The sequence below is a fragment of the Centruroides sculpturatus genome, unplaced genomic scaffold (assembly GCF_000671375.1).
Source record: "Centruroides sculpturatus isolate CEXI.00-Female unplaced genomic scaffold, Cexi_2.0 scaffold1420, whole genome shotgun sequence".
NCBI lineage: Eukaryota > Metazoa > Arthropoda > Arachnida > Scorpiones > Buthidae > Centruroides > Centruroides sculpturatus.
Genome location: NW_019385553.1, coordinates 37,900 through 62,076, shown reverse-complemented (window position 1 = coordinate 62,076; position 24,177 = coordinate 37,900). Strand labels below are relative to the sequence as shown.

The window sequence follows — 24,177 nt, the reverse complement described above, 5'->3', positions numbered from 1 at the left end:
GTTTTGAAAGTAGCCCGCGAAGCTAAAGTTGAACAATTTACTTTCACTTAAATTAAAAATCTTAATTCGATAATTTATTCTTACAATAATAGACTGTCTGTGCAACGTACCCATACTGTTTGTATTTATCCCGATGAACAATGCAAATAAACGTTAACGCATGCGCATATAAAAATCCTAAAATTGTTTGCCCATATTCATAGTCGCCCTCAGACTATATTTTACCAATAAAGTAGCCCCTAAGGGATAAAAGTTTGGCCACACCTGTTGTAGATAATCAACATCAATATCAGTCATATCTCGCTACCTTTGTTGCAAACTTTCAATCCCTTGATCATGACTGGTGTCTTTGAACTGTATATTGGCAATATTGTTCTGGGCTTTAAGAAATTTCCAACCCAGACTGGTCAACTTCTCCATCTTTGCTGTATGTGCCGGCGTGTTGTCGTGATGGTATCGGACTTTGTCAGGTTTTAAATGAAGTTCTTTAATCACGGAACATTCAAGTTGTTATGCTAACTCTCTGGTGGTCAACCATGGATTATCATCTATTAGTTGCAAGAAAACGTCGTCATCAATGATGGAATTGATGCCTGGATGAAGTTCAAACCAGAAATCTGTATCCTTCAATTTCTTGAACTAATTGTAGTAGGTGTGCCTGTTGACTGTGTCCTCGTCAAATGACTTGCAGATGAGATCGTGAGGTTACGTTTTGGCCATTTTTGAAGTGATAGAACAACAGCATGCGAATCTGTTCTTTCAAAAGATTCATATTGTAATGAAATGCTCTTTGGTTACTCTATTTATATACCCACATCGAACATTTTAGAACATTTTTTCCATATCTAAAGTTCACCTTTTCGAATGAAGAAACTGACTGTATTGAGAAAAGTTCTAGAGAAGAAGAAGAAAATTTTTATTAGATTGCAACTTAATACAATTTAAGCTGTGTTTTTAATATCACTCATTATACTTAGTTTAGCTTCTTTTACATTCGAATAATAATAGCCGTACTTTTTTATTTTATAAATACGATTACTCCAAATTTACGAGTACCGTGCAATACATTTGAGGATTAAAAAATGAAGAGCAATGATCATAAATCTGCTGTTCACTATAACTCGTCTATAAAAATACATAATAGACTTTATGTAGAAACTATTATACATTCCCGACTTCTCTTCCTATAATTTATTTTATTTATTCGAATCTATTTCTTTTGATATTATTTCCATTTTCACACACCAATGAAGTACATTGCTCTCGAGATAAACTATCGATATTATGTGCTGAGAAACAGTGAACAAAGGAATCTGTATCTAAATTCTTTCATGTATGGATGGATAATTTTCCTATTGATATTCATGAAGAATATACGATTGTATAAGAGAATATATATTAAGTAACATCTTGTTCTAAGAAACATTTTCCTAGATCTCTCTCACTGATATTTATTATTATATTCAAAGTCGAAGCATCAAAGTATGAAGATGAAAGCAATCTAATTTATATGATTTTTTTTCAATTTTTACTTTAAAAAATCTAACAGAAAAATATAAAAGATGGCCCGAAAGTCGGTTTACTGTTTAAGTTTATGTACTTTGAATTATCATCATTACCATCACAAATAACTTTGGACTTAATCTTCAATAAGGATGGCCCAAAAGTCAGTTGATCGTACAGTCGACCCCCCTGTAACACTGTTGATTTTTCCGTTTTATATGAATTCCATGTTGTACGAGTCACTTAGCTTTTACAAATACGTGTGCCGGTTTGTGAACGGCTCACGTATTTGTAAAATCTAAGTGACTCATACAACATGAAATTCATATAAAACGGAAAAATCAATAGTGTTATAGAGGGGTCGACTGTATTTCGTTTTGTGTGAACAAATTTTCTTGTTTTCCCCCCTATTATTTGACTTTTAATTGTTAAAATTTGACGAAATAAATAAGAAATACATTTACCAAAAAATATTCTTAATACACAAGAAAGATGACAGAATAAATGATTTGTAATAAGTCTCTGAGGCCCCATAAATGTGGGGCCATTTGACCTTGTCCTCTCAATGCTACCTTTTAACTGTATCCAGGCTCTACCACACCACAGCAGTAAAAATTGATCTATTCCTTTTGTATAGTTTATATATAACGTGAAATACCTTGTCCCTCTTGTGGTAGTGTCTCCTGTTACGTCATCACGTATAAAATTGGTCAGGCCCTATTTTTAACGAATTAATGTGAGTTTATACTATTTGAGCGTTATTAAAAACAGATAAATAAGTTATTTTAACTTTAATTTTTTAAATAACTTATTATACATTATGATTAGATGATGTAATTTTGATTTTATTCTCGTTTTTACTGTTGAAAGTTTAAAAAAAATATACTTAAAATTATAATTAAAGATTGAATGAGATAAATGGAAAAAAGGAAGTGTTACACCCTTTTATCACATTATACAGTTTGATCGTAAAATTATGCAGCACTTTGCGTTACGTATCAATGCTCGAGTGAATAACCTTTCCTTCAACTTGATTCACTTCGTCTAAGGTAATAGTAATAAGAAGAATTTTGAAGCCATTTTATGCCAAATTTAATAAGCTATCAAAGTAGATAAAATTCTGCAATAAAAATAATATAACACGCTACATAAAAATAATTAATTATTCATTTATCTAAGACATTGATATTCATTTTTTTAAATTATATTTATCTAGCCAAAGCAGCATGACTTGTGGAGCTGATGGTAAATGGTCTGGTGAACTTCCGTATTGTGGTAAGTATCATTTTCATAAAACGTAATTTATAATCGACAAAAAGTCTTCATTTATATAAATAATCGATTAAGAGTTCATTCGTTTCATTCAAACATGTTTATCACATAAATTTACAATTAAATTTCCGTATTCAGAATGCTGTACGGGATGAAAAATCAAAACTTTATTCAGTAGTTTGCTATTTTTAATTTATAAAATTTAAATAATTGTATAAATTATTTAAATTTTATAATATACTAAGTAAAATTTTTATTTATCCCTCTATAATACAGGATGGCCCAAAAGTCAATTAAGCATCGTAAAAGCTAACTTATTTACCATTTATACTCATAACTATACAGGGGCGGATCCAAGGCATTGGAGGCAGAGATCCTACATTCTACAGTTATAATCTTATTATATATATTCTGGTTACGGTCTCCCCATATAGGCTTGAGCCTCAAGGCTACAGCTCTGGATAAAGACGATTGTCCCCGGAGATTTACTCCTGGATCAGCCGTTGTATTTGGAATGCACAAAATAAAGCCTAACTAAAACCTTCCGACTACCCTGTAATATTTAAAAATTAATATACTGTAATACATTATAATTAATAATAAACGTAAATATTTTATCATTAAATTAATATAAACCTTTGATAATCTCGTAAATTATATGATATAGTGGAAAGAGTACAATATTCTTTAAAGAGTTGAAGAATAGCTGCGTGTGTCTGGTGTTGCTATAGCTTTAATTGGGTGGGGATTGGTGAAATTGGGTTGGGTGAGGGTGATATAAACAATAGTGTTATTAACCAAAGTGTACATTTATTGACCTGTGTATTTACAATAATGAAACTGCAATGTTATGTTAACGCTTGCTAGGGCTTAAGTTAAGAGAGAGTGGGATTTAGGTGTGGTTCGGGTGGATCACCACAGAATTATTTTCCCGTACTTTTTTCTCTGTTATATATAACAGAGGGAAAGTATGGCGATCGAACAAAAAATAACCCCCAGATTTTCTTAATAATTCCTGTGCTTTTTGTCGAAAATTTCTGAAATTTTGCAGGGAGGTTTGTTTATTAGGGGGATTGACGCTATTAAATTTTGGTGGTTAAAGATCGAGTGGTGGGGAGATAAAGGGTAGGTAGGGGAAGGTGAGGCAGGATGAGGACGTTAAGGTTTGAAAAGTCATAAGATGCCAACCATTTTAATGAGAACAATAATTTTTTTTCTNGGGGGGCCTAGTGGAGGCCAACCTGACACAAAATTGAATTATTTCAAATTATTGTTCATTATTGGGCACCGAGCAAGCCGTTCACCTTTTTTTAGTATTCAAAACTTTTATTTTAGCTTTAGGTTTTTACAAATCGACTCAACACTTTTTCGGCTGTGATTTCCTGGGGAGGGCACCAGGTTCCCTGGGAGGGGCCGTGCCCACCCAGGCTCCCCCCTCGCTACGCCCATGGCCAGACGTTATCCTACTGTGAATTTGCGTAACGCTTCCCAGGGGTACCATAGAGAACTATGATTGAACATTATCTCTCAATTAGATCCACGTATCCCAAAATTGAGAAGATTGGAGAACATCTGTCGTGAGGTCAAGGACCTTCGGGTACCAATTACCATGAAATAGTTGTTAGTATCATATTTTTATTGATTTAACTCGCAGAAACTTCGCACAATACAGTACTAACGATATATTTTCCTTTAAAAAAATTTCCAATAAAGCAAACAACTTGCACAGAATTACTAATTTTCTTATAATTATTATATTATTAATTATTATCTCTTAGTAAATACATTAATTAATTCATATTATAATATTTTTCCAGCCGTTAACGTGGCTTACGGTAAACCATCGAATCAGTCGAGTACTTCAAGAGGAGGTGAAGCAAATCATGCGAATGATGGAGACACGACGACGTTACATGAAAATAAATTCTGTAGCGAAACTAAAGTAGAAAGTTCTCCTTGGTGGCAAGTCGATTTACTACAATCCTATGAAGTTAGGATTGTTAGAATCATTACTAGAGGTTGTTGCGGTGAGATGTTTGTATTAACTTGACTATAAAGTACTAAAATAATTATTAAATTATCCTTATAGTGAGCCTTGTAAATTAATTAATCGAACTAGTTTAATGTTCAGTTAATTAACTAATTAATTTACTAAGTAAATATTTAATAAAATTAATAAAAATATTAACAAAAAAAATTTATATTTAGTACATAAATTGCTTGCTCTTTTGAATAATGGAATAATAATAATAATTATTATTATTATTTTCTTTTCGAAATATTCTATAAAATTAAAATTTGTATATTCTCTTCTATGAATAAAATAGGGCATCAACCAATTCACGATTTAGAAATTCGCATTGGCAACAGTTCAAGCGTTCAAGGAAACAGATTATGTGCTTGGTATCCCGGCACATTAGGTAAATATTTTGCAAATGGAATGTATTTTGTGGGCTATTAATCCCGGAAAAAGTATTTTAAGAAAAGATAAATTCTTTTGTTCTTTTTTTTTGTGAAAGTAACATGACTAGAAAGTAGACAAAAGTATTTATTTCTTATTGTAATATAAGGGATAATCTATAAAATTGCACAGATTTTCCCTCTCTCTTTCTCTCTCTTAATAAGTATTTTTTGTCTATTTTCAGTCACGTATATATAATATAAAGGCCTATATAATATAAGTGTATGTACTGGGTGATCATTATTGAGAAAAAAATATAAAATTCTTACTATTTAGGGACGATTATGGAAAAATCTTTCCTTATATTAGACGCAAATCTAGGGATTAATCCTAATCTCATACTTATTTAAAGATCTCCCAATCTAGAGATTATTTAATTAATATATTGATTTCTCCTAATTTAGAAATTAATTAGAATTAGTTAATTAGTGATAATTAAGTAATCTCTACATCTAAACAACCCCCGTCCTTCATTAATTTAGGGAAGATTATGGAAAATGCAAATCACAAATCACTAATTACCTTAAATTAACCCGTAATTACTTAAATGGAGGGAAAATGAGAATTACTTTGGGAAGATCCATGTTTTGGAGAGATCATTAGAGATCCATTTTCAAATTGGAAAATTTTATATCTTCCCTTATATTAGACACTATTCTACAGATATAATCGAAATTTAAATAAAAAAATTATTAATTTTTTTAAATATTTTCATTCAGATGATGGAATAAGTAAAGATTTTTCTTGCGCTTATCCAATTGTTGGACGTTACGTCTACATTCAAATGGTTGGAATACAGGGATCTCTCTCCTTATGTGAAGTTATGGTATTTACAACTCAAGGTATATCATATTCTTTTAGAATTTTTAAGTTTGTATACATGCATATAGTTTAAATTAAAATTTTTTGTTCTCAGAATTCTCTGCTGGAAGATGTGGAAATCAATTAGAACCATTAGAATTAACAACTTTCAACAGGACATGTTACGAATTTCAAGGGCAGAAAGGGGGTTCGTTTCAAGATGCCGAAGAATATTGCAGAGCTCGAGGTGGATTATTAGTGCATAATGTAGAGAACCTTATACAAAATTTCATTGCCGCTGAGTTGGAAAGAAGAAAAGAAAAGATGAAAGCCAATTTAGTATGGCTCGGAGTTAAACGAGATTCTGGTTTGGGCCGAAAATCAAGAATTTGGCATTGGGTTAATAGTAAGTTACGAACTATTTCTTTGTTATTGAACGTAAATTTCTGTTAAATATTATTAAATAATTGTTTTACTAATTGCTTACGCAATCCATAAAACCAAAATAAAATACGAGCAATTACTTACTAGAATATTTTCATGATAACAGACTGAAATTTTTATCATATTTTAATTTTAACGCTTCCCAGGGGTACCATAGAGAACTATGATTGAACATTATCTCTCAATTAGATCCACGTATCCCAAAATTGAGAAGATTGGAGAACATCTGTCGTGAGGTCAAGGACCTTCGGGTACCAATTACCATGAAATAGTTGTTAGTATCATATTTTTATTGATTTAACTCGCAGAAACTTCGCACAATACAGTACTAACGATATATTTTCCTTTAAAAAAATTTCCAATAAAGCAAACAACTTGCACAGAATTACTAATTTTCTTATAATTATTATATTATTAATTATTATCTCTTAGTAAATACATTAATTAATTCATATTATAATATTTTTCCAGCCGTTAACGTGGCTTACGGTAAACCATCGAATCAGTCGAGTACTTCAAGAGGAGGTGAAGCAAATCATGCGAATGATGGAGACACGACGACGTTACATGAAAATAAATTCTGTAGCGAAACTAAAGTAGAAAGTTCTCCTTGGTGGCAAGTCGATTTACTACAATCCTATGAAGTTAGGATTGTTAGAATCATTACTAGAGGTTGTTGCGGTGAGATGTTTGTATTAACTTGACTATAAAGTACTAAAATAATTATTAAATTATCCTTATAGCGAGACTTGTAAATTAATTAATCGAACTAGTTTAATGTTCAGTTAATTAACTAATTAATTTACTAAGTAAATATTTTATAAAATTAATAAAAATATTAACAAAAAAAATTTATATTTAGTACATAAATTGCTTGCTCTTTTGAATAATGGAATAATAATAATAATTATTATTATTATTTTCTTTTCGAAATATTCTATAAAATTAAAATTTGTATATTCTCTTCTATGAATAAAATAGGGCATCAACCAATTCACGATTTAGAAATTCGCATTGGCAACAGTTCAAGCGTTCAAGGAAACAGATTATGTGCTTGGTATCCCGGCACATTAGGTAAATATTTTGCAAATGGAATGTATTTTGTGGGCTATTAATCCCGGAAAAAGTATTTTAAGAAAAGATAAATTCTTTTGTTCTTTTTTTTTGTGAAAGTAACATGACTAGAAAGTAGACAAAAGTATTTATTTCTTATTGTAATATAAGGGATAATCTATAAAATTGCACAGATTTTCCCTCTCTCTTTCTCTCTCTTAATAAGTATTTTTTGTCTATTTTCAGTCACGTATATATAATATAAAGGCCTATATAATATAAGTGTATGTACTGGGTGATCATTATTGAGAAAAAAATATAAAATTCTTACTATTTAGGGACGATTATGGAAAAATCTTTCCTTATATTAGACGCAAATCTAGGGATTAATCCTAATCTCATACTTATTTAAAGATCTCCCAATCTAGAGATTATTTAATTAATATATTGATTTCTCCTAATTTAGAAATTAATTAGAATTAGTTAATTAGTGATAATTAAGTAATCTCTACATCTAAACAACCCCCGTCCTTCATTAATTTAGGGAAGATTATGGAAAATGCAAATCACAAATCACTAATTACCTTAAATTAACCCGTAATTACTTAAATGGAGGGAAAATGAGAATTACTTTGGGAAGATCCATGTTTTGGAGAGATCATTAGAGATCCATTTTCAAATTGGAAAATTTTATATCTTCCCTTATATTAGACACTATTCTACAGATATAATCGAAATTTAAATAAAAAAATTATTAATTTTTTTAAATATTTTCATTCAGATGATGGAATAAGTAAAGATTTTTCTTGCGCTTATCCAATTGTTGGACGTTACGTCTACATTCAAATGGTTGGAATACAGGGATCTCTCTCCTTATGTGAAGTTATGGTATTTACAACTCAAGGTATATCATATTCTTTTAGAATTTTTAAGTTTGTATACATGCATATAGTTTAAATTAAAATTTTTTGTTCTCAGAATTCTCTGCTGGAAGATGTGGAAATCAATTAGAACCATTAGAATTAACAACTTTCAACAGGACATGTTACGAATTTCAAGGGCAGAAAGGGGGTTCGTTTCAAGATGCCGAAGAATATTGCAGAGCTCGAGGTGGATTATTAGTGCATAATGTAGAGAACCTTATACAAAATTTCATTGCCGCTGAGTTGGAAAGAAGAAAAGAAAAGATGAAAGCCAATTTAGTATGGCTCGGAGTTAAACGAGATTCTGGTTTGGGCCGAAAATCAAGAATTTGGCATTGGGTTAATAGTAAGTTACGAACTATTTCTTTGTTATTGAACGTAAATTTCTGTTAAATATTATTAAATAATTGTTTTACTAATTGCTTACGCAATCCATAAAACCAAAATAAAATACGAGCAATTACTTACTAGAATATTTTCATGATAACAGACTGAAATTTTTATCATATTTTAATTTTAAAAAACACGTGTTTTTCGGTTCACACCGGACGTTTATATGTAGTTAATCGTGCTCTTAATTAGTTGTAATAATTAATTATTACAACTAATTATTATCATAAATTATATAACGTACTAAAATTTTATATTTTAAAACTGAATTAATGACAAATTTGTATATTTTATATTATGCAAAGCCAAAAAAAGGAGAAATTATGTCTCACTAGTTTTTATTCAACATTCGACATTTAAAATTTGATATGTTCTTTGAATTAGAAGAAAAAAAATTGATGTTTATGAATAAAACAGATTCCTTATCTATCAAAAAAATCTATATATCTGATTAGTATAGTTACAGTTTTTTATATACAATTATCTCGCTCCAGATCCACCCTTCTTGGATTCTTATCTATAATTTTTAAACCGTTCTATAATGTAATCTTATATATTTCCTTAAACTGGAAATTATTTTTCGTGTAAAACTATAATTTAATTATAGATATTAAGTTAATATAAGTATATACAATCTATTATATATAATTAAACTACCGTTCATATAATGCACACACCCCGCAGAAAATTGCTAGAACGAAAAGAAAACTTTTGCATATATTTCAAATTTTAAATGAAATTCAGTGAGTTAATATATATTTTCTTATTATTTAGAACAAGAAGTTCGAGAATTTTTATGGGCAGAAGATCAGCCAAATAATTATAACGGAAAGCAGAATTGTGTAGTGTTAGACGGTGGCAGAAAATGGCTTTGGAATGATGTTACGTGTGATTTAGATTACTTACCTTGGGTCTGTCAGTATGGTAAGTTCATATTTTTCAATTATAATTATCAATCACATCTGTCTGTACATAATTACATGATAAAATAGAAGTTCGTTAATCCGTTATTCTTGTAAAGTAGATAGGCGTAATAATCTGGAATTGTTCAACAATAATTCGGTATGCTAGTATTCCGCTCATATGTATCTTTTGTCAATCGTATGTATGTAGTACATGTTTAGAAATTAAATATTATATGCATATGAAATATCGGAAGCACTGTATTATCTTCAGGCACGCGTAAACAAATCGGAAGCAAACAACAGCGTGCGCTGGTACAGAATGTTCAACAATGTTTACTTATATTGTGCAATGCACAGGTTGCATATAACATAGTATTTTGTGAAAATACAAAAATGTCCGTTAATCCGTCATTTTCGATATTAAGGCACCACTCTGTTCCCATAGTTGACGGATAAACGAACTTCTACTGTATTAGCCTACTAAATCACATGTGAAACAAGTATTTAAATAAACAAACATTACGCGTGATTCTTATTTATTTGGTCTATTAAATGCAATTGCATATGAAACAGAAATCTGCATTCTGCTCTTTTCACTATTATAACATTATTCAATCTTAACTCGTATCCTCTGTTGTGAGATCCTCCTTCTGCTCTTGGATCTTCTTTTTCCTGGTATTGAATTTAGTATTACCTAGGTTAGCCCATCAGTGGATAAAAACCACTGAAAACTGGTTGTGGGTTCGCACCTCGCCACCAGCCCTACTAAACATGTAGTTTTTTTGAGTTTTCGTCACGTGTCTTACAGTAAGTAGGGATTAGTTGCCCATAGAAGATTCTCTCGGGAGGCAGATCGCCCACGTGTTGCGCTGCCTTATCCTGTTAAATCAAACCATTAATAACATATTTTTTAAAAATAAAAAGTAATTTCATTGTTTTAATTTTTAGTTCCATCCAGTTGTGGAAGTCCCGACAGCAAAGAAAATACAACAGCAATAGGAAAAGATTATAGATTGGGAAGAGAAGTTAAATATGCATGTCCTGTAGGTAGTATGTTGGTTGGTAACAAAATCAGAAGGTGTGCCTCTAATGGATTTTGGACTGGGACTGCTCCAACATGCAAACGTAAGCAAAACTTGCAAAATCGTAAAAACGAAATTAATAAGATAAAATGATAATATATTATTTTAAAAATTAATTTTTTCTTGATTTTTCAGATATCAATTGTAATTCATTAAATAGTATTCCACATGGAATAGTTATATACAAAGACTCCCGAACAACATTCAATGCTACTGCTGTTTATGTCTGTGATCAGAATTTCACTTTAACTGGAAATGATGTTCGATTTTGTGAAGGGAATGGAAAATGGAGTGGTAAAGAACCACAATGTCTAGGTAAATCCATATGATTAACCTCGTATGCAAGTTGCAGTGTCAGTTTTATGCAAAAGCAATCTATGCTTTTGCCTAGAAATAGGGAATTTAGGAGCCTCAGATACAATACATAGCTGCTGATACTTGGTATTGGTCTAGTCTTTGAAAATAGTATGATCGTAGCGAGATCCTATTGGATCCTCAGTGCTCATATCGCTCGACTCCAATAATAGTTAAGATCCTTATAATAATCGTGTGATAAAGACTTTCTAATCTATATAAAAGAGGCCTCATATCCACTCTGTTTTAGCACCAGGCATTGATTAAAACTGCCACTGATAAGAGTAATTTTATTCTAAAACATTTTATTTTTATTTGTAGTGAATTGGTGTCCTGATCTAAAGATTCCAGTTAATGGAAATATTGAAATCAAAGGTCTCAGAGCAAACGACACTGTTAAATATAGTTGTAATAAAGGGCATAAATTAGTAGGAAATGAAAACAGAACCTGTTTACTTGGAGGAAAATGGACAGGAGATGATCCAGTTTGCAAATGTAAGTTGTATATTTTTTATTCTGGTGAAACGTAGCTAATATCAAATAATTTTTAATTGTTTTTTAGTTCTTGACTGTGGAGAAGTGGATCCTGTAAAGCATGGCAAGCACCAATTACTTGATAATGTTACTACATACTTATCAAAAGTATCTTATACTTGCTTTGAAAATTACACCTTGGTCGGTGACAGTGAAAGAACCTGTCAAGATACTGGGTTGTGGAGTGGAACAGATCCAAAATGTGAAAGTAATTTATGCATTTTTTTATATATTATATATGCATTATATTTGTAAATATTTTAAGAAAAACATTATATTTTTACGGATTAATTAAATATTGTTTTCAACTCATATAAATTTAATTATTTTAAAAATTCATGTAAATATTTTTATTCTAGTAATCAACTGCGGAAACCCAGATTCGCCATTGGGTTCCTATTTCACAGGAGAGATCTTTACAATACATTCACAAATAGAGTATCATTGTGAATCTGGACATAAAATGTTTGGAAATTTTATAAGAACATGTTCGAAAGATGGAAATTGGACAGGACAACCACCAGAATGTCGCTGTGAGTCCCGTTTCTTCATTAGCTACATGACTGCTCAGCAAGATAGAGTTCGAATCCAGATCCTACTGTTGCAGGGATCCAGGTTCGAATTCGATCATGCCCAACATAATTTATCACGCGTCAAACTTAAGTATGGATCTATTTATGATTTTTTTATCCTTCATCCATCGCAATTTCGTTACTGATCGACTTCATTGCGAGTCAAGCTCAATCATAATTATGGACAGCCACATAGTTTACAATGTGCTGAAGCCATCTCTTCATTAACTAATGAATCAACCAATCCCTTTATTCAACGAAAACTATTTAAATTTAAATATTTATTGATAGTTAAATTTATCATATATTAATAATTATTTAATTAATACAATTTAGATATTGATTGTGGTCGAGTACAACCTATTTTGAAAGGAGAAGTTAATTATGTCAATAGTACAACGTTTCTGAATAGCATCTTGACCTATTCGTGTAGTAGAGGTTATCGTTTAATTGGAGGTAGTAGATTAAGAACTTGTCTGGAAGATGGTAAATGGTCGGGAAGTGCACCTAAATGTGAAGGTATGTAATTACCTAATTAAAACAGTTTTAATTTTCTAATGTATGTTATATTCATTCATATCGATTTTCTTATCAGAGGTTCGTTGTGTTCCACCGGAAGTACCCAAAAATGCTACTGTTATTTACGGAGGTAATGACCGTACTTCACTGGAATCGTTTAAAATTGGTGCAACAGTACAATATCGGTGCATCCCTGGTCATTTAGTAAGTGGAGAACCACTTCGTAGTTGTTTACCATCGGGAGTCTGGAGTGGTCAACCTCCTAGTTGCATGTGTAAGCTTTCGTAGCCATCACACAATTTACTAGATACTTTTACTCGTATATTCTAATAATTTATTCTTCAATATAGATGTAGATTGTGGACTACCTTCACCAGTGCCACATGGGAGATGGTTACTACCTTCAAATACTACATATTATGGTAACCAGGTAGAATACGAATGCGATAAGAATTACGAATTAAAGGGTCCCGGAAGAAGATTATGCCTGGAAAATGCATCTTGGAGTAATATTGAACCGGAGTGTCGAGGTAATATTTATCACTTTTTTTTTATTCGCTATTAAGTGCACTGTTTTATATAATATATAATTAATTTAGAGGTGTCTTGTGGAGAACCCGATAGAAGAGATAATATGACCATTATTGAAGGAAAGCACTTTGTTGTGACCAGTATAGTTACATATACATGTCAATACGGTTATAAACTAAAAGGAAATGGCACTCGAGTATGCCAAAGTAATGGATATTGGTCGGGCGTAGTGCCTCATTGTGAATGTAAGTAAAGAAATTTTGTTATTATATTTTTTTATATTATTATTTAAAAATGAAGTACAGTAATTGATATTACGGGTATAATAGAGTATAAGATAAAATTTGTTATTAAATTAAATAACCATATTATGAATTTTATTCTATGGCAAAACATTCTAATTACATATATTATACTATCAATATATTTTATAATTTTAACACTTATTATTTCTTAGATTTAAATGATGTAATTTTTCATTTACTGAACTTAAGATTCGAACTCGAAGAATGTAAAGAATCCTAAATAAAATTCTTTTGTATAGAAAGGGGATATTACGAAAATTATTCCTTATTCTATATTTTAAGGAAATTTTCTGGTAGAATCTAAGTTTTCACTTTCTGGAATTCAATTTTATAAAACTTGTTCTCACTGTTTATTTAATGATTTCAGCACGAATTCGTTTTCAAATTACTGTATTGTTTTTAGGTTAAAAACAATAGCATCTCCCTCGTTTAATTTTGCGATCTTTACAGAAAACCAGTAATTAAGTTTTAAAATTTAAATAAATTCTAGAAGAAATTAAATAAATGAATTAAAAACAAAAATTCAAATTAAATTTATTGTATTCTATACTCTTTGAAGTCTTTTCAAGAATTTTTGTTAATTTATAAAGAAATGTTTATTACATCTTTGCAATTATAGAACTTTTAGAATGCTTTATTTCAAACCCGATATTTTAATTTCATTCAATTTATCAAATATCAACCACAGTCGTGTGTTCGTGCCTCTCCAGTGGTTTGGCTAAGTGGAGTGTTTCAGGTTTTCTTCACGTTAGTAACACTTAAATGGGAGCCTAAATAAATGAATGCAAAGGAAATTATTTTAAGTGATTGATTTTTGCAATTATTTTCTCTCTTAAAATGGTTGATAGATGAACTGACATATAAAATTAATCAAATTTAAAGATACTTTATTATGTAATATGCCTACAAGTAATGAAAAGTCCTTTACTTACGGCTTGACTTATAAATAGCATTAAATAAAGATTGCACTATTGAATTCGCCTGAATATTTTAGAATTCCTTTGCCGAAACTAATGATTTTGAGCTATGATCTGTTTCCATTCCTTACATTAATGATGAAAAAGTCATTACATAGTTGAAGAGTTTTTTATGATATACTCTGTACGACTTTGAAAACCGGATGCCATTTATTAAATTAAATATTAGAGAAACGTTTAAAGAGGTCCTGGTAGAGGGGATGCTGCTGGTAGGATACAGAGAAATCTTTTATATTAAAATATATATTCTTATACAGGATACTAAAATGACATTTATGAAAACAAATTATAATTTATAAAAAAAAAGAACCATCCATTCGTTTATTAGTTTTATTGCTATGTTAAAAAAGATCTCAAAAGTATAAATAATGATCTTATATGAAAAACATTAATTTAACATGGAAAAAACTACTTTAAATTAAAGATTATTATTATTTTAAGTGGTGGACTGCGATTCTCCGGGGGTGATATTCAATGGACGTGGTTTCCTAGCGAATGGCACTACAACGTACGGCAGTGTAGTCGAATATAATTGTCTACCAGAATTTCAAATGGTAGGAAATCCAATTAGAAAGTGTACAGCTACGGGAGAATGGAGTGGAAAACCTCCTAAATGTATAGGTCAGTCGATTTCTCTCTCTATATTAATGACACGTAACTTTAATATAATTTTCTATCAACCAGTCTTAAGCAATATAACATATAAAAATTAATTTTTAATTAATGAATTATAATCTTATTTAATATTTTAATCACCGAAAATTTTTTTAGAATTTTATAAACAATTTCTTGAAATTTTTAAAAATTTTTAAATAATAATTTATCGAAAAAAAAAACATTTATATTTTAATATATTTACTATTAATTCAGTTATTTTCTTGCAGATTATTATAATTAATTTAATTAATTTTTATTATTTACAGATATTGTTAAAAATGAAGAAGCTGGGAGTAAGTATATGATCTTTAAATATTAATATATTAAAAAATATATACATTTAGAAAACAAATTAATTTCGTATTATAATATATTTTCTGGACATTTATAAATTTTAAAAATTCAGTAAATTCTGAACAAAATTTAATATGATGTTTCATTGAGAACACCGCATTTATTTCCATATTTTGTTAATAATAATCACACTAAGAAATCGTAAGTTTAAAATGATTAAAATTAGTTTAATTAGCTTTAAATTAAAATTTACATCTTACACATCTACAAAATTTAAACTTTTTCTGAAAATTTGTTTCAAACTTTTATAAAATAGTACTTTAATAGAAAACAGTAGCAATTCGTTAATCTGGAAAACCCTCAAGAGCAATCGATAATCTGGATTGAATTTGATTGTTTGTATAAATCAACGCAATACATGGTCAATCTGCCGAAGAGGGATGTCTCCCGAGAGGATTTTCTATGGGAAACTGGCCCCTATTTAGGTGTTGCAGACGTGAAAAAACCCGGAAAATTCCATATGGCCAGCCGTTGACAATGTATTACCACCACCTTCAGTGGTCCACTCGCCACTGGTGATTTCTATAATCTTAAATTGTCTGATAATAATCCGGCATGTTAGTGTTCCATTCCTGTGTAGCTTTTGTGAATCGTCATGTATACAGTAGTCTACACGTCCGGAAAATATATTGATGACTCGTACTTCGAACGTTTCAGAGTGCGAATGCTAAATTCGATCGGGAATTCAAGGTCCAAGTGGTGAGGTATAGATCCCTAACCCCAACTTCGAAAAATTTCTGAGGGTTTTTGATAAGTGCGCATTCGATCTCGGGTTCACCAAAGCGATAGGCTGCCACCTTAACCGTTCGACCATTCGTCCGTCAATTCGTGCATGTCAGCAAAACATAAACACAAATGATTTTGAATAAATATTGATAGATTATTTTTGATTCTTATGTAGATTATACATAACAGAAATTTCCTATTTCAGGACCTGATGGTCAAACCAGCAACGAAGATCTGGACATGTCAAAAACTATAGGTATATTTTTATTTTTATATTTATTATTTCATTATCAATTTTTTAAAACATTTTTAATCACAGGAATTGGCGTGGCTGTCGGAGCAGGAGCACTACTTATTCTTATTATAGTTGTAGCTATTGTTTGCATGAAAACGTAAGCATTTATAAATTAAATAAATTAAATTGTGTACTTTTTAATTTTAAAAATATTATTATTATTTTAAAGGAGGAAAGTACAAAAAGTAAAGAACACAGAAAACGTAGAGGTGAATAGAGTAGAAGATAAAGATAGAGCAGCTGTCATGTCTTATTCAAGATTAAGTTTAGAAACGGATAATAGTAATCACACGTTAAACGGAAATGGGGCCATAAGAAATAATCCAAATGGGCTAGTGACATTTAGTAGTGGTGGTACTCAACCGATCTATGCCAACGTTACAGTTAATGGTCAAAATATGAATTCACCCCACGTTCGAAATTCGAATTCTGCCGGACAGAGTAATAATTTGTAAATAAAAGTGCATATATTTTATTAAAGGAAGAANTGCGGTCGACCGGTCGACCGCAAAGGTTTTGAAAGTAGCCCGCGAAGCTAAAGTTGAACAATTTACTTTCACTTAAATTAAAAATCTTAATTCGATAATTTATTCTTACAATAATAGACTGTCTGTGCAACGTACCCATACTGTTTGTATTTATCCCGATGAACAATGCAAATAAACGTTAACGCATGCGCATATAAAAATCCTAAAATTGTTTGCCCATATTCATAGTCGCCCTCAGACTATATTTTACCAAAAAAGTAGCCCCTAAGGGATAAAAGTTTGGCCACACCTGTTGTAGATAATCAACATCAATATCAGTCATATCTCGCTACCTTTGTTGCAAACTTTCAATCCCTTGATCATGACTGGTGTCTTTGAACTGTATATTGGCAATATTGTTCTGGGCTTTAAGAAATTTCCAACCCAGACTGGTCAACTTCTCTATCTTTGCTGTATGTGCCGGCGTGTTGTCGTGATGGTATCGGACTTTGTCAGGTTTTAAATGAAGTTCTTTAATCACGGAACATTCAAGTTGTTATGCTAACTCTCTGGTGGTCAACCATGGATTATCATCTATTAGTTGCAAGAAAACGTCGTCATCAATGATGGAATTGATGCCTGGATGAAGTTCAAACCAGAAATCTGTATCCTTCAATTTCTTGAACTAATTGTAGTAGGTGTGCCTGTTGACTGTGTCCTCGTCAAATGACTTGCAGATGAGATCGTGAGGTTACGTTTTGGCCATTTTTGAAGTGATAGAACAACAGCATGCGAATCTGTTCTTTCAAAAGATTCATATTGTAATGAAATGCTCTTTGGTTACTCTATTTATATACCCACATCGAACATTTTAGAACATTTTTTCCATATCTAAAGTTCACCTTTTCGAATGAAGAAACTGACTGTATTGAGAAAAGTTCTAGAGAAGAAGAAGAAAATTTTTATTAGATTGCAACTTAATACAATTTAAGCTGTGTTTTTAATATCACTCATTATACTTAGTTTAGCTTCTTTTACATTCGAATAATAATAGCCGTACTTTTTTATTTTATAAATACGATTACTCCAAATTTACGAGTACCGTGCAATACATTTGAGGATTAAAAAATGAAGAGCAATGATCATAAATCTGCTGTTCACTATAACTCGTCTATAAAAATACATAATAGACTTTATGTAGAAACTATTATACATTCCCGACTTCTCTTCCTATAATTTATTTTATTTATTCGAATCTATTTCTTTTGATATTATTTCCATTTTCACACACCAATGAAGTACATTGCTCTCGAGATAAACTATCGATATTATGTGCTGAGAAACAGTGAACAAAGGAATCTGTATCTAAATTCTTTCATGTATGGATGGATAATTTTCCTATTGATATTCATGAAGAATATACGATTGTATAAGAGAATATATATTAAGTAACATCTTGTTCTAAGAAACATTTTCCTAGATCTCTCTCACTGATATTTATTATTATATTCAAAGTCGAAGCATCAAAGTATGAAGATGAAAGCAATCTAATTTATATGATTTTTTTTCAATTTTTACTTTAAAAAATCTAACAGAAAAATATAAAAGATGGCCCGAAAGTCGGTTTACTGTTTAAGTTTATGTACTTTGAATTATCATCATTACCATCACAAATAACTTTGGACTTAATCTTCAATAAGGATGGCCCAAAAGTCAATTAAGCATCGTAAAAGCTAACTTATTTACCATTTATACTCATAACTATACAGGGGCGGATCCAAGGCATTGGAGGCAGAGATCCTACATTCTACAGTTATAATCTTATTATATATATTCTGGTTACGGTCTCCCCATATAGGCTTGAGCCTCAAGGCTACAGCTCTGGATAAAGACGATTGTCTCCGGAGATTTACTCCTGGATCAGCCGTTGTATTTGGAATGCACAAAATAAAGCCTAACTAAAACCTTCCGACTACCCTGTAATATTTAAAAATTAATATACTGTAATACATTATAATTAATAATAAACGTAAATATTTTATCATTAAATTAATATAAACCTTTGATAATCTCGTAAATTATATGATATAGTGGAAAGAGTACAATATTCTTTAAAGAGTTGAAGAATAGCTGCGTGTGTCTGGTGTTGCTATAGCTTTAATTGGGTGGGGATTGGTGAAATTGGGTTGGGTGAGGGTGATATAAACAATAGTGTTATTAACCAAAGTGTACATTTATTGACCTGTGTATTTACAATAATGAAACTGCAATGTTATGTTAACGCTTGCTAGGGCTTAAGTTAAGAGAGAGTGGGATTTAGGTGTGGTTCGGGTGGATCACCACAGAATTATTTTCCCGTACTTTTTTCTCTGTTATATATAACAGAGGGAAAGTATGGCGATCGAACAAAAAATAACCCCCAGATTTTCTTAATAATTCCTGTGCTTTTTGTCGAAAATTTCTGAAATTTTGCAGGGAGGTTTGTTTATTAGGGGGATTGACGCTATTAAATTTTGGTGGTTAAAGATCGAGTGGTGGGGAGATAAAGGGTAGGTAGGGGAAGGTGAGGCAGGATGAGGACGTTAAGGTTTGAAAAGTCATAAGATGCCAACCATTTTAATGAGAACAATAATTTTTTTTCTCCCAGCAAGTACAACATTTGGAAATATTTTAATACAAAATTTAATTTTTGAAAAACGTTTTTAAAAACACGAAAATTTAATATTTTAAAATTATATGTAAATGCACCATCTTGCCCCACCCGTGGGATAAGATGGGAATATTATTTTTATATACAAGGAAAATAAATTAAAATGGTTCATCACAAATAACTTTGGACTTAATCTTCAATAAGGATGGCCCAAAAGTCAGTTGATCGTACAGTCGACCCCCCTGTAACACTGTTGATTTTTCCGTTTTATATGAATTCCATGTTGTACGAGTCACTTAGCTTTTACAAATACGTGTGCCGGTTTGTGAACGGCTCACGTATTTGTAAAATCTAAGTGACTCATACAACATGAAATTCATATAAAACGGAAAAATCAATAGTGTTATAGGGGNGTCAATCGTATGTATGTAGTACATGTTTAGAAATTAAATATTATATGCATATGAAATATCGGAAGCACTGTATTATCTTCAGGCACGCGTAAACAAATCGGAAGCAAACAACAGCGTGCGCTGGTACAGAATGTTCAACAATGTTTACTTATATTGTGCAATGCACAGGTTGCATATAACATAGTATTTTGTGAAAATACAAAAATGTCCGTTAATCCGTCATTTTCGATATTAAGGCACCACTCTGTTCCCATAGTTGACGGATAAACGAACTTCTACTGTATTAGCCTACTAAATCACATGTGAAACAAGTATTTAAATAAACAAACATTACGCGTGATTCTTATTTATTTGGTCTATTAAATGCAATTGCATATGAAACAGAAATCTGCATTCTGCTCTTTTCACTATTATAACATTATTCAATCTTAACTCGTATCCTCTGTTGTGAGATCCTCCTTCTGCTCTTGGATCTTCTTTTTCCTGGTATTGAATTTAGTATTACCTAGGTTAGCCCATCAGTGGATAAAAACCACTGAAAACTGGTTGTGGGTTCGCACCTCGCCACCAGCCCTACTAAACATGTAGTTTTTTTGAGTTTTCGTCACGTGTCTTACAGTAAGTAGGGATTAGTTGCCCATAGAAGATTCTCTCGGGAGGCAGATCGCCCACGTGTTGCGCTGCCTTATCCTGTTAAATCAAACCATTAATAACATATTTTTTAAAAATAAAAAGTAATTTCATTGTTTTAATTTTTAGTTCCATCCAGTTGTGGAAGTCCCGACAGCAAAGAAAATACAACAGCAATAGGAAAAGATTATAGATTGGGAAGAGAAGTTAAATATGCATGTCCTGTAGGTAGTATGTTGGTTGGTAACAAAATCAGAAGGTGTGCCTCTAATGGATTTTGGACTGGGACTGCTCCAACATGCAAACGTAAGCAAAACTTGCAAAATCGTAAAAACGAAATTAATAAGATAAAATGATAATATATTATTTTAAAAATTAATTTTTTCTTGATTTTTCAGATATCAATTGTAATTCATTAAATAGTATTCCACATGGAATAGTTATATACAAAGACTCCCGAACAACATTCAATGCTACTGCTGTTTATGTCTGTGATCAGAATTTCACTTTAACTGGAAATGATGTTCGATTTTGTGAAGGGAATGGAAAATGGAGTGGTAAAGAACCACAATGTCTAGGTAAATCCATATGATTAACCTCGTATGCAAGTTGCAGTGTCAGTTTTATGCAAAAGCAATCTATGCTTTTGCCTAGAAATAGGGAATTTAGGAGCCTCAGATACAATACATAGCTGCTGATACTTGGTATTGGTCTAGTCTTTGAAAATAGTATGATCGTAGCGAGATCCTATTGGATCCTCAGTGCTCATATCGCTCGACTCCAATAATAGTTAAGATCCTTATAATAATCGTGTGATAAAGACTTTCTAATCTATATAAAAGAGGCCTCATATCCACTCTGTTTTAGCACCAGGCATTGATTAAAACTGCCACTGATAAGAGTAATTTTATTCTAAAACATTTTATTTTTATTTGTAGTGAATTGGTGTCCTGATCTAAAGATTCCAGTTAATGGAAATATTGAAATCAAAGGTCTCAGAGCAAACGACACTGTTAAATATAGTTGTAATAAAGGGCATAAATTAGTAGGAAATGAAAACAGAACCTGTTTACTTGGAGGAAAATGGACAGGAGATGATCCAGTTTGCAAATGTAAGTTGTATATTTTTTATTCTGGTGAAACGTAGCTAATATCAAATAATTTTTAATTGTTTTTTAGTTCTTGACTGTGGAGAAGTGGATCCTGTAAAGCATGGCAAGCACCAATTACTTGATAATGTTACTACATACTTATCAAAAGTATCTTATACTTGCTTTGAAAATTACACCTTGGTCGGTGACAGTGAAAGAACCTGTCAAGATACTGGGTTGTGGAGTGGAACAGATCCAAAATGTGAAAGTAATTTATGCATTTTTTTATATATTATATATGCATTATATTTGTAAATATTTTAAGAAAAACATTATATTTTTACGGATTAATTAAATATTGTTTTCAACTCATATAAATTTAATTATTTTAAAAATTCATGTAAATATTTTTATTCTAGTAATCAACTGCGGAAACCCAGATTCGCCATTGGGTTCCTATTTCACAGGAGAGATCTTTACAATACATTCACAAATAGAGTATCATTGTGAATCTGGACATAAAATGTTTGGAAATTTTATAAGAACATGTTCGAAAGATGGAAATTGGACAGGACAACCACCAGAATGTCGCTGTGAGTCCCGTTTCTTCATTAGCTACATGACTGCTCAGCAAGATAGAGTTCGAATCCAGATCCTACTGTTGCAGGGATCCAGGTTCGAATTCGATCATGCCCAACATAATTTATCACGCGTCAAACTTAAGTATGGATCTATTTATGATTTTTTTATCCTTCATCCATCGCAATTTCGTTACTGATCGACTTCATTGCGAGTCAAGCTCAATCATAATTATGGACAGCCACATAGTTTACAATGTGCTGAAGCCATCTCTTCATTAACTAATGAATCAACCAATCCCTTTATTCAACGAAAACTATTTAAATTTAAATATTTATTGATAGTTAAATTTATCATATATTAATAATTATTTAATTAATACAATTTAGATATTGATTGTGGTCGAGTACAACCTATTTTGAAAGGAGAAGTTAATTATGTCAATAGTACAACGTTTCTGAATAGCATCTTGACCTATTCGTGTAGTAGAGGTTATCGTTTAATTGGAGGTAGTAGATTAAGAACTTGTCTGGAAGATGGTAAATGGTCGGGAAGTGCACCTAAATGTGAAGGTATGTAATTACCTAATTAAAACAGTTTTAATTTTCTAATGTATGTTATATTCATTCATATCGATTTTCTTATCAGAGGTTCGTTGTGTTCCACCGGAAGTACCCAAAAATGCTACTGTTATTTACGGAGGTAATGACCGTACTTCACTGGAATCGTTTAAAATTGGTGCAACAGTACAATATCGGTGCATCCCTGGTCATTTAGTAAGTGGAGAACCACTTCGTAGTTGTTTACCATCGGGAGTCTGGAGTGGTCAACCTCCTAGTTGCATGTGTAAGCTTTCGTAGCCATCACACAATTTACTAGATACTTTTACTCGTATATTCTAATAATTTATTCTTCAATATAGATGTAGATTGTGGACTACCTTCACCAGTGCCACATGGGAGATGGTTACTACCTTCAAATACTACATATTATGGTAACCAGGTAGAATACGAATGCGATAAGAATTACGAATTAAAGGGTCCCGGAAGAAGATTATGCCTGGAAAATGCATCTTGGAGTAATATTGAACCGGAGTGTCGAGGTAATATTTATCACTTTTTTTTTATTCGCTATTAAGTGCACTGTTTTATATAATATATAATTAATTTAGAGGTGTCTTGTGGAGAACCCGATAGAAGAGATAATATGACCATTATTGAAGGAAAGCACTTTGTTGTGACCAGTATAGTTACATATACATGTCAATACGGTTATAAACTAAAAGGAAATGGCACTCGAGTATGCCAAAGTAATGGATATTGGTCGGGCGTAGTGCCTCATTGTGAATGTAAGTAAAGAAATTTTGTTATTATATTTTTTTATATTATTATTTAAAAATGAAGTACAGTAATTGATATTACGGGTATAATAGAGTATAAGATAAAATTTGTTATTAAATTAAATAACCATATTATGAATTTTATTCTATGGCAAAACATTCTAATTACATATATTATACTATCAATATATTTTATAATTTTAACACTTATTATTTCTTAGATTTAAATGATGTAATTTTTCATTTACTGAACTTAAGATTCGAACTCGAAGAATGTAAAGAATCCTAAATAAAATTCTTTTGTATAGAAAGGGGATATTACGAAAATTATTCCTTATTCTATATTTTAA

At 31.1% G+C, this 24,177-nt stretch overlaps 2 protein-coding genes across 2 annotated transcripts in view; both read left to right on the top strand.

The window, feature by feature from the left end:
* Positions 1 to 17,120, top strand: part of LOC111640074 (CUB and sushi domain-containing protein 3-like) — a 32,759-nt gene extending 15,639 nt beyond the window's left edge. Inside the window, exons 3-21 of the mRNA XM_023386075.1 lie at positions 4,593 to 4,802; positions 5,103 to 5,195; positions 5,956 to 6,078; positions 6,153 to 6,443; positions 9,622 to 9,771; positions 10,701 to 10,877; positions 10,970 to 11,149; positions 11,510 to 11,683; positions 11,751 to 11,930; positions 12,082 to 12,255; positions 12,631 to 12,813; positions 12,890 to 13,087; positions 13,164 to 13,343; positions 13,413 to 13,589; positions 15,068 to 15,247; positions 15,550 to 15,576; positions 16,569 to 16,619; positions 16,683 to 16,755; positions 16,828 to 17,120. Of these exons, the coding sequence (XP_023241843.1) occupies positions 4,593 to 4,802; positions 5,103 to 5,195; positions 5,956 to 6,078; positions 6,153 to 6,443; positions 9,622 to 9,771; positions 10,701 to 10,877; positions 10,970 to 11,149; positions 11,510 to 11,683; positions 11,751 to 11,930; positions 12,082 to 12,255; positions 12,631 to 12,813; positions 12,890 to 13,087; positions 13,164 to 13,343; positions 13,413 to 13,589; positions 15,068 to 15,247; positions 15,550 to 15,576; positions 16,569 to 16,619; positions 16,683 to 16,755; positions 16,828 to 17,113 (3,107 nt within the window). The 3' untranslated portion in view covers positions 17,114 to 17,120. The remainder of the gene's footprint in view (positions 1 to 4,592; positions 4,803 to 5,102; positions 5,196 to 5,955; positions 6,079 to 6,152; positions 6,444 to 9,621; positions 9,772 to 10,700; positions 10,878 to 10,969; positions 11,150 to 11,509; positions 11,684 to 11,750; positions 11,931 to 12,081; positions 12,256 to 12,630; positions 12,814 to 12,889; positions 13,088 to 13,163; positions 13,344 to 13,412; positions 13,590 to 15,067; positions 15,248 to 15,549; positions 15,577 to 16,568; positions 16,620 to 16,682; positions 16,756 to 16,827) is intronic.
* A 3,808-nt stretch (positions 17,121 to 20,928) lies between these two features.
* Positions 20,929 to 23,844, top strand: LOC111640077 (sushi, von Willebrand factor type A, EGF and pentraxin domain-containing protein 1-like). Its single transcript, XM_023386078.1, has 9 exons — positions 20,929 to 21,124; positions 21,217 to 21,396; positions 21,757 to 21,930; positions 21,998 to 22,177; positions 22,329 to 22,502; positions 22,878 to 23,060; positions 23,137 to 23,334; positions 23,411 to 23,590; positions 23,660 to 23,844. Exons 1-9 carry the CDS (start codon positions 21,052 to 21,054, stop codon positions 23,842 to 23,844), a joined length of 1,527 nt encoding a protein of 508 aa, XP_023241846.1. The 5' UTR covers positions 20,929 to 21,051.
* Positions 23,845 to 24,177: the final 333 nt, after the last annotated feature.

Excerpts from the sequence above, each read along its gene's own strand:
- LOC111640077 (XM_023386078.1), top strand. The coding sequence starts at position 21,052 with ATGTTGGTTGGTAACAAAATCAGAAGGTGTGCCTCTAATGGATTTTGG. Across the intron at positions 21,397-21,756 it reads TAAAGAACCACAATGTCTAG|TGAATTGGTGTCCTGATCTA; the intron begins GTAAATCCATAT and ends TTTTATTTGTAG. Across the intron at positions 22,178-22,328 it reads AACAGATCCAAAATGTGAAA|TAATCAACTGCGGAAACCCA; the intron begins GTAATTTATGCA and ends TTTTTATTCTAG.